At 33.9% G+C, this 11,346-nt stretch overlaps 1 protein-coding gene across 1 annotated transcript in view; it reads right to left on the bottom strand.

The window, feature by feature from the left end:
• Positions 1 to 2,478: 2,478 nt before the first annotated feature.
• Positions 2,479 to 11,346, bottom strand: part of Dach1 (dachshund family transcription factor 1) — a 375,887-nt gene continuing 367,019 nt past the window's right edge. The window contains exon 11 of the mRNA XM_051195300.1: positions 2,479 to 5,133. Within this exon, the coding sequence (XP_051051257.1) occupies positions 5,096 to 5,133 (38 nt within the window). The 3' untranslated portion in view covers positions 2,479 to 5,095. The remainder of the gene's footprint in view (positions 5,134 to 11,346) is intronic.

Here is an 11,346-nt window from a genome sequence, read left to right as displayed (position 1 = left end):
TTTTAATATTCATTATTTTCTTTAATCCCAGCAATTGGGAGGCACAGCCAGGTGGATTTCTATCAGTTCAAGTCCAACCTGGTCTACAGAGCCAGTTCCAGGACAGGCTCCAAAGCAATACAGAGAAACCCTGTCTTGAAAAACCAAAAAATAAATAAATAATAAATAAATAAAATAAAAATATTCAGTTCTGAAGATTATTTGGCTTTTAAGTATATATTGATCTCACAATGCTTCCCTCCTCACCACCACCATTACTACTGTCTTCCTATTCCACAGCAGACGGTCCATTAATTATATTTTATAATGTCACTCACATTCATACGACTGCTTTTAACCCCTGAAGGAGGAGGGCCCTGATCTGATACCTGAGATTAAAAATATAATGGTTACAATGATTTCACAAATTCTCCAAATGAACTTTATACACTGCCAGTATACCTTATAGGCTTGTATACTAACAGGGGACAATTAGCATTCGTAGATAATCTAGCTTAAGGCTACAGAGAGAAAGTGCTTGGTTTACTTCTGTGGGCTGAGTCTAAAGCTCTTGGATAATATAAGAGTATATAATAAAAGGACAAGAAAGGCAACCATATCTGGAGAGAGAAGTAGTCAGAGCTACTGGGAAGAGAAGAAAGCTGAAGAGAGTAACCAGCCAGTGCTTATACTTTAGTCCCTAGGTTGTGACTGCTTTACAACAGAAGTCCCATCTGTACCATTCAGTGTTTTTAACCAGTTCCCTGGGGGTTTTAACCTTTCAGAATTGTTTTGATAGAACCACATGAGCCCTGACTGATAAGCTGTACAACCTCCTGGTTTTAGCTCATAGATCACAACATGTAAATAAAACTTTCATATTTGTTTTTTGTTGTCTTAGCATAGAGTTGGCATGTAGCTACTTACACTGTGATTGAACCGTTTTTGACCATTACTTACCTAAGCAATATCAAGATTGCAAATAATGAGTCTTAAATAGTGTACATTCATTGTCAATATTCTGAACATATCTGGAATTTGTTTATAACATTATTTTTGTGTGAGATTTAATGCAGTACATACCTTAACAGGAAATGAAGCATTTGAAATGAATGCAAGAACAAATAACATGAAGAGAATAACAGATGTGTTTTATTTATTGGAAAATATATTGATTTACTTTTAAAAATTCTTATCCTTTCATCAAATAAACTTTTGCTGTTCTCTAGAAGATTAATACAAGAATAAAAGGTTCTAGATGATTACTACCTGGGGGGGGAATGTGTCCTACCGTTACTCTGGGAACAGCTATTGACATCTACTGCAGCATAAAGGGCATATGCATCTTTGAATACTATTCTTGTAAAATATCCTATTCCAACAAGCTTAGACCTTCCCTGGGACAACTGGGTTTTAGCTTTAGTCAATAAAGCATCTACCACATATTTTTTTTGGGGGGCAGTCAGGTCTTATTTGTGAATCTGTTTCAATAAAAGTGAATATTTGGTTAGCTTTTGTGTACTAATAAACACAAAGAAATCTCATATCGTCTACATTTTTTCCAGTAATGTTTTGATTCTACTAACATCTATACTTTATACATCTTTTAATGAAACCCAAATGATTTATATTTTTAAGAAAATTCTAAAACAATATCACATAGGAAAAACCTAAATGACCATCAAATCCTACTAACTCACAGAGTTATTTTATGGCCTTCTAAATTAAGTCTTACTGGCATAAGTCCGTGAAGACAGAAGACAAAAATATATTAATAATAGTCATATGAGCATTTATGATTTTTATTTTTTAAAAAACTATAATTTGTTAATATTCTGTTTTATGAAACTCTCTGAGGTCATTTATTTTGACCAAGAAAATATCAAATTTTTCGTTTGCTTATGAATAGTTACAGAAACAGCAACCTGATAAATCTTTTAGAGATGTACTGTAGACTGATTAAAGTGTTAATATACTGTTAATGGATATTAAAATTTCAAGAGATTTTTTTTCAGAAAACAAACCATGGAGTTAGGGGTACAATTCCACACTCCTACATTTAGAGGAATTATATATTTTGTTCCATCAATGTGTCTGCTTTACATTATTCAGCACAAAGCTTGGTGAAATAAGAATCATGGGAATATAAGAAGATAAAGGGAAAAGGTACAAATAACAGCTTCATAAACTGAGAAATGTACATAAATAAATCATGTATATGTGGGCAGTTTGCTTAGCTGGCAAGAAACAAAATATGGAAAATCTGCTTGTTAAACAATAACTACAGCGTGTGCTTTTATGATGTTTTTCACCACAGTAATTCATATTAGAGATAGAAGTGGTTGCATGTTAAATAAAATCATTGAGCATTGCTCCCCGAGCATTGCAAAGAGCTGACTTAGGTTGTTTTCAGATGCCTCCCATTAGGAAGTAAATATTCCTTGGGTGCAATGCATTTCAGAGACTGTAATAAAGACAAACGGTAAATAAAGTCACAAGGCGATTTCAGACATTTTTATTAGGAGATTGTTGAAAAGAAAAAGAAAATTAAATACAATAACAGTAAACGTGGTTCTCACATTGAAACCAGGCTCAAATAACTAGGCTACCATAGAAAAATTTCCAATTCTTGCATTATGATGTAAAAACAGATTTTTGTACAGATTTTGTACAACAAAATTCGTAATAACCTTTTATCATTTTTAGAAAACTTTAAATATATAGATAAAAATAGACAATTTTCATAGGTCCTACATGAAGATGAGTATGTTCTGTTCCAAGGGCTTGCATAGAGCGCAAATATGGTTATAATATAGAACAACTAGACGTTAATATTTGTAAGGTTACAAAAGCATGGAAAACATAAAATGGACACAATTTTACTTGCTTACACCAAAACACAAATTTCTAAACAAACCTGTTTAACTGAAAAGGCAAAAATTAAGTTACAAACTTACAATAACATTTTGTGAATTGTACTATGTACAACAGGTTAATAAGAGTCTCAACATACAGCAAACAACATTTGTCTTCAATTCTTCTAAAATTTCCTTTTTGTTTAACCAAACACCAAAGCATTCTCAGAGGTCTTTCACGTATGTACTTCAAAACAATTTACCCCACTTAACAGGTGGACTCTAGGCCAGGAGCAGAGCAATGGCCAACTCTACTACATATGTAAATTGTATCTGTTAATATATGACTCCAGATCTTGACACAAGTCCATCCAATTCATGTGTTGTAATCTTTTAAAGACTGTATGTAGGGAAAAACAAATAAATGATACAAGTAAGTAGGAATAGAATCTCTTTTCCTCAAATAACAAAACATGATCCTGGGAAAATTATGCTCAGCAAACCAAGTTTCTACAAAGCAGTTACTAACAATATTTTTAAATTAAAATATTACTCCCTCTCAAAGCAAGCTAAAATAACTGTACATATAACCCTTTGTTGTATGAAAAATGGACTTAACTGGTTAATAGCAAGTTGCAGCCAAGAATTAGTTATGTTTCAGAACTGCAAGGAAGACCTAAAAAGTACAGAAGCTTAGTGACACAGTGTCCAAACGGGTGAATTTTCTCAATCAAATAATGATTACCCAATCAGAACTATCTTTAAACATTTGAAGCTAGCTTCTTTACACTTATTACTTTGTTGTTTTAAGATGACAGAGAATCATAAAATGTACAGCCGCTGCACTGAGTCATGTGTCACTCAAATTGTGTAAAAACAACGATAACTTCCGAGTGTAATAGCCTCCAGTTATATGCACAAATGTGAAAACACATACTGTAACTTTCAAAAAGACAGTAAAAAATAACACGTAGCCACCCTTCCCTCTGAACAGGGTAGGAAGCACAGCACAGTTTAACTTTATCACTCGGGGCTACATGGTATCGGACCAATACACCAAGGGTTTGTTAAGTCTTGTTTTTCAGCAACATTAACATAATATGACATTAACATATAAAAATATCTCTGGTGTTTTGATTTGCTGGTCAGCCACAATTCATCCTCTGTAGTGAAGTATGGGGCACTCACTAGGGATCAATATACAAATAAAAGTAGCTGACACAGAGTTCTGATGTCACCAGACTCATAAGATCTCATTCATTAATACTGTGACTCCAGACAAATATTTACATGCCTGCATGCGTTAAAACCAGAAAGACATCTTTCTGACCAACAGGGTGACAAAACATATTTTCTAAAATGTTCATTTCCTAAACGCTAGTATACTACTGCATACATAATACCTTCCTGTGAGTTTTATGTTTATATACTGTACATGTGACCAACAGCTTGAGTAAGAAGCAATGTTATTAATTTTAATCCTATACACTACTACCAGTTTGGAATGAAAACATGTTATATTTATATATATACTTTATATATTTTTATCTTTAAGAAAAAAGAGACCACCAGTGAAACCTTTTGGCTTATATTCACTGCTTCTGTTTTAGATATGCAAAATGTAATTTCATTGAGTTGTTAACATATATCTGTTGGTCTTTCAGAAAGGATATGAAAAATGTCTTTAGGAGAAAATCGTCAATTACAGAGTTTAAAATCGAACGTAACAGAATGCTCTCAATTCTCTCACTGCCCACCAAATCCTCGATGGCTCTTACAGGTTCTTCCCATGCATTCTTGCTGGCTTCTGTGGGACACTGTTCTGTAAGTATAGGTGAACAAACACTGTGACAAAGTCTGTTGATGCGCTCAGTTACAGAATTTTTAGAAGAGGAAAAATGGTTCATTCCATTGAGAAGAACAAAAAGAAAGCAAATCAAAGCCAGGTCTTCCTTAGACCCATCTTTAACCGTGTACACAGTTGTGCAGCAGAGCATAAGAGTTGCTGACTGCTGGAAGTTTGATGTGTGCACATTTTTAAACATTCTCTGTCTCCAGTATGAGCCACAGGTGGAAAATCAATGATGGAAACTTTTCTGCTTTTGTGGAATACTTAAATGTTAAGGGAAGTTAACACACAAAGTTGAAGAAGTTCCTTTATATGAATTTTTTTGTTGCTGTTGTTTTCCTGAACTTTCCAATGCTGAATGCCTGACTCTAGAGTTCTGTAGTAAAGGATGGGTTTCTTCAACGGGAAGGATTCAGTACATGACGGTAGTTTTCAAATACAGTCTTCCATCTAAAACAAATGACAGAAACAATTAATGACGTAGTATTTAAGGAGCAAATGTGGATATAAGAAATACAAAATTTGGCGTGAAATTCTTGTTTTTAATCTTGCTTGCAAGTGCTTAGGATGTAAGAGTTTTCACATATTTTCTGTGTTAATTCCATAATTAAATGAGTTCATAGGATCTTGGAGGATACAGAATTCCTAGTTCTCATAAATATATTTGCTACAATGATATCAATTCCAGACCATTCAGAACATAGATAAGGGTATGGGTGTATGTGCATTACTGATATGCAAAGCTAGTGACTTTCTGTTGAATGACAATTACTTCCACCAAGCTTGCAGAACTAAATTTTCTGAGAATGCACTCAGGTGTGTCTCCATCAAGAAAGCCGAAGCCTCTTCTCACTCACTAGTGGTGTTGTTCAATATTCTATTGTGAATATGTGTTGCTATTTACTCGACAGTCACCAGTCTTATTTTAACACCACCAATAAAGCAGATATTTTTTTCACTGTATTGAGATGCACTGAACAAGTAAATCTTAATTAATAAGTATACTACATAAACTTAAAACATATGGGAAATAAAAAGTAGTGTAATCTTGGACATATTGGATAAACTATTTGAATGAAGCAGAAATAAGAAATAGGAAATTAATTATCCAATAAAAACACAGGTTTATTTTTAGATATATTATACTCTAACTAGTCCCCGCTGTGGTTGGCCTAACCTGATTCAAGTGTATGTAAAATTCTAGTACTCCCAGCTATAAGAGAGGGTAGAATGATTGGAAAATTTACAGTCAGCAAGGAATTAGATACAGATCAGAATAGATTTTAGAAAACAGAAAAGTATTTATGCATCTCACTTAATTAAGTGCTGTTAAATAATCTATACAAGGTATAGATAGTAATTGGTACAAAACCTCTGTCAATGGTAAAGCATTTTTCCCTTAATAGAAACAATGATTTGGCAAAATTCTACATTCTTGTCATGTTTTACATTATCCTAATTTTCAGAAGTAGAATATCACATCAGAATTCAGCACTTTCTCCCTTCAACTTATTCTTCAGATCATTCTCGTTACTTTTTTAAAAATTTTCAAGGTATCCAACTTTTGTTTCCCAGTCTATACACCCTAACCTTTTATTGTGAACTTTCTAACTGATAAGTCCCATGAAAGTGACAGCCATGTCTCTGTTCCTGTCAATATTAGAAGCAGAATGATCTGTCAAAGTGCTTCCCTTAAATGTTTTGGCATAGTAAGTGTTAAACTTCCTAAAATATTTTAAACATTTATTTACTATATAAGTGTGTGTGTGTATGCATGTGGGTTTGTGTGTGCATTCTGCCATGCGTATGCTTATGTGGTGGGGGATGCCAGTGGACAAAATGCTGGTGTCAGTTTATTCCTTCCACCATCTGTGTTAAGGGAAACGAGTTCACATTATTAGGGAAGCCCTTATACACTGAGTTATTCCACCAAACTAAATGTTAAACTTTTGAAGAGACAATATGTGTGAAAAATAATTAGGATATTTTAATGTTTACATTTCAAATTTTCAATAGTGATGTATTTGCATCACAGAGGCCAGAATCCAAATCAATAAAAGTTTCATCTCAAAGAAATCAGTGACAGTCTTTATTATCAGTAAAGCTAACTTTTCCCAAATACATATTGTGCTAAAGATACATGAATGGGTATTGAGTCTATGGAAGAGTAGGGTGAAGACAGGGTTAGTAGAACTAACACTAAGGATGTTTGAAATGGCCATGTGGGAACATACTATTTCATAATCTATCTATCTATCTATCTATCTATCTATCTATCTATATATATATATATATATCTCTGTATCTCTATCTCTATATGTATCTCTTTCTCCCTCCCTCCCTCTCTCTCTGTCACACAGACAGACAGACAGGCACATACATACACATGCACCCACACATACACTTAAAGAGATTAATTTTAATATTCCTACATGAGGGTTATGTTCCTCTTAGAAGTCAGAATTTGACAAACTAAAAACCCAGTGCCATGTGTGGGAACTTTGTCTTGATTTGTCGGTCAAGGTTGTCCTGGAGATCCCCTGAACAGTGCAGACTATTGCCATTGTAATTGGTTGCCCACCATATCCTCATGGTAGGCCCCTAATCCTTTCAACACCACACATTTTACTGATACAACATGGAAAAATAAGTTGGTCTTGATCAAATACCTTCCTTCATAATACTGGCAGGTGCTATGCAGGAAGATGAAGAAATGAGCCACCATGACCCCTGTGGCAAGATGTTCCATGGCTATAACAAGAGTGGCACAGATGTATGGGGCTGAACAACAGCTGTCTGGTTGATTTTAAAACCTGCTCCACATGAGGAAGTGTATGTCTAATGATACAAAACTTGCCAAGAACGCATAACTTGTGGGCCCCGTGGATAAACTCACTTTTACTACTTTGCTAAATACACATAGCATCAACCTGTCCTCCAAATTCATATCTCTAGACCCATAGATGAGGGATGTCTCAGATTCCATCAAATTTACTTCATAAAAGGGACAGTGTTTAATACCAAACATGCAATTGGTGAAATGCTGAGAACATGTATAAAGCCTCAAGATGGCTGTTTATATCACCTGCTACTACTCCCTCAAGGTTCAAGGACCATTCTGGAAGATCACATAGAACAATTTTAAGACTATAAGTATGACCGGAGGATCACACTATCTTCTGAACATGACAGTACCACTGAGCTCATGACTTCACAGCAACTGTGGTTGGCTGTGCATGATCTGCAGAAGATCATGTCAGTGAACATTCTAGCACAGAGCCAGGAAGGTATCAAAAGCTGCTCATCCCATTGGGAGATACTGATTGTTGATGGCTTCTGGGAAAAAGAGATTCAGTTTTTATTAAAGATTTTATTATCCCTCACAGGTAGACTATGCTCTACTGGATGACTCCATGCTCAAGAGAACATGGGTCGCACCAATAGGACTTGGTGCCATATTTTGGGAGCAGTTTGGAGATTTGGTGTTGGACTTAGGATGGGTCACGGCAGGAGTGAGGATAAATATGAGAAAAATACATTGTATGAAAAAATGAAATTCTCAAAGAATTGGTGAAAATGTCTCCATTTCCTCGTACCAAAAAAACATATTTTTTTTTTCCTAAATAAGGATTGAAATGCTTGAGGAAGCTTTGTTTCAAAGACATTTTTACAGATAAACAAATGGAAGCACAGTAATCATATATTAATAATAGTACAAATACTGTGTCTACTCCATTATGCATCCTTTCTTTAACTAAACACTGGAATAAATTCAGAGTCTCTGACATGCACTCCCTCCTCATGGCTCATCCTTTTTGCTCTGCTCCAAGGGCAAAGCCTTCCCTTTAGTCTGCACAGCTTGTAATCAAACCTGGTATTCTGATATTCCTCTTTCAAGAAGAAAAAAAGAAAAAAGAAAAAGCCCTCGTTTTCCTTTGACGCAGTGATTATTTGCTTTTGTATGGGAGGTTGATATGACAGGAAAAAAATCATCAGGCTAAACTTTGTGCATGGGAGTACTTAATTAAAAAGTCTGTTCTAATTAAAAGCATTTGGGAGTAGGGGTTGAGTGAAACTATTTAAATTACAAATTCCTAATAGTTTCAAAGTTCATCATGATTTGATACTTGCAGCCATAATTTGGTACACAAGAAAGTATCTTGATCACTGAATAGTTTGTCACAGGTGTGAATTTTTGTATGCTGCTTATTATTATGCAGATTTAAATCTACAGATAACAAGATGAAGAAACATTTTAAATATCATCATAAGAATGAACTTAATGAAGGTCTTTCATTTTGTTTTAGAAATTGAACTAATGGCCTTGGAATGCTAGGCAAGTGTTCTAACAATGTAACTGAATATATATCCAGTATGATCTCAGATTTTAATATTATTGAAAACCACAAAATTAGGCTCAATTATGTTTATGGATTTTGTATAGTATAAATCTTTATGAAAAAGATGGGAGGAGTGGGGAATTTGTCACAAAATTTCTACCTTTGTTTTTTTGCTGAAAAAGTAAGTTTAGATATTGGGCTTCAAATTTTGACATGTACTATTACTTGAAGTTATTGATAATGTCTAATAAAAACTACCTTTCTTATTCATGTAAAGATTACTCTAGTGAATAAATATAAGTTTTATTAGCCCAGTGAGATATCATTCTATCAATCACATTATTTAACATAATTTTAAAAAAGATAACATGCAAATAACAACAATTTCACATTGCTTTGTCAAGTGTTAGCAAGAATATCATTAGCCATTAGGCAAAAAAATCAGTAAAAGGAGAATATGCTGTTGCAAAATATCACACCGTATATGAATATATGTATATTTTAGTTTTGAATTTTGAATTTCTTGCAAACATCTAGAAGAAACACTTACCTATCTTTTACATAAAGGCCTTAAAACAGTATATCCCATGAGGAAGTAACCTTATTAAAAAAGTAAACCTATGTGTTCAAAACCAATACCTAGGCACCTGTAATCTGATTGTAGCTTTCAGAAAACTGTTGTATGCACACACTCTTTACTACTGTAGAGTGGAGGAGAATATTAACAGAGGCGAAAGTAAACATATAAAGCTATATATCTAGAAAGCTTAATATTTGCCTAAAGAATATGAAGTTAATATAAAATATGTCTCAACATAATGTCTTAATCATGTGAAGCAGAGGAAATCAAAACAAGCGATGAAAACAAATGTTAATGATTCATGTGATATTTGATAAGACAACGAAAGGAAGTAAAAATAAAAGCAAACAAACAGGAACAGATGGGAAGGATCTCTGTCAAGTCATAACCCTTCTCCTAAAACCCCCAAAGGAAGAAGCTAATTAAAGAAAATATTGTTTCTTGTTTTTTTATAAATTTATATTTAGAGTAAGAACATTCTGCTACTGCTAAAGCAAAGAAGCAGAGACACAAAGTCTACATTGAACATGAGAAATATTTTAAGAGAGACCGATGTTCAGCACAAAGCAGTTTATAGGAGGATCCTGAGTAAACATAATTTCTTCTCATGCAATGCAGATAACAACAGTGAGAGCGATTTCCAGATGTTTGAATACTAATATATCTGAGGTTATGTTCCAATATAATTAAAAAGTCAAAATTGAACAATGCTGCAACCATTTTTTTAAGTGTTAATTTAAGCTTATAGCTGAAGAATCAGAAAGCCACAGAATTGGATCACATTTGAGAGGAATTAATCTGTGTTTGTCTGCTTTTTACATGAGCAGGTGGTACTATTCTAGTGAACACATATAGACTAAGGCTCACAGGTAGCACATTATATCTGTTTAATTTCAATAAACCTGTACAAGAAGTAGAATAAGCATTATCTAACAGATAATATGGTACACCTAGTTGTAATAAAGATAAATACCAAGTTTTATCTTTAAGAGAGTTTAAACTAATGCAGGAGGAAAGATATTTTATTATTTATTTTCAGGAAGTTTTAAGCATTAAAGCCAAGGTCTAACACACAATTTAGCTACTGTTTGTGTATCCAACAGGAAACAGGCCATTTACTTTTCATACTACAAAGTCTTTCCACTGCACTCTACCACTGAGATAACCACTAGAATCTCAAATGTAATTTTGGTGATGGTCAAGAATGAGAATAAATAATTATCATCAAGAAAAGTGTTCAAATAATTTTTACTTCTCATGCAAGAAGAAAATGGATGGGAGAGGATACATGCTAGGTTACAGAAGGCTGTTAAAAGCTGTGGTTCTAAGACTGATAAGAAAATGAGCTTTAGACAAAGACATGGAAGAAGAAATTGTAATAGTAATACAGAGACTCAAGCATAAGTAGCAAGGAGAAATCCAAACATAAGAGTTTGATCCTCTGAGCCAGACTTAGGAAACATCATGAGGAAGGCTGATCTGATGTTAATATCCTTCCTAAATGGGAAAGTAAACATATTAGGAACAATAGCTGAACTGAAATATTTGTAGAAAAGAAAATTAAATGTCTGCACATTGAGATGATTAACACAGAAAAGTTGAAATTATTTTCTCAGTGTTGTCCCAGGGCAACATACCTACTCAACTTGCTAAGTCCCAGTGTCACAGTTCTTTCTTCAAGTGGACTTGTCTTAGAGAGAAATCTGTTTGCCTAAATTGCATTGTCAGGCCTGTTTATACTAT

Source organism: Phodopus roborovskii, unplaced genomic scaffold, assembly GCF_943737965.1.
Source record: "Phodopus roborovskii unplaced genomic scaffold, PHOROB, whole genome shotgun sequence".
Taxonomy (NCBI): domain Eukaryota; kingdom Metazoa; phylum Chordata; class Mammalia; order Rodentia; family Cricetidae; genus Phodopus; species Phodopus roborovskii.
This window is presented reverse-complemented; position numbering and strand designations above follow the sequence as displayed.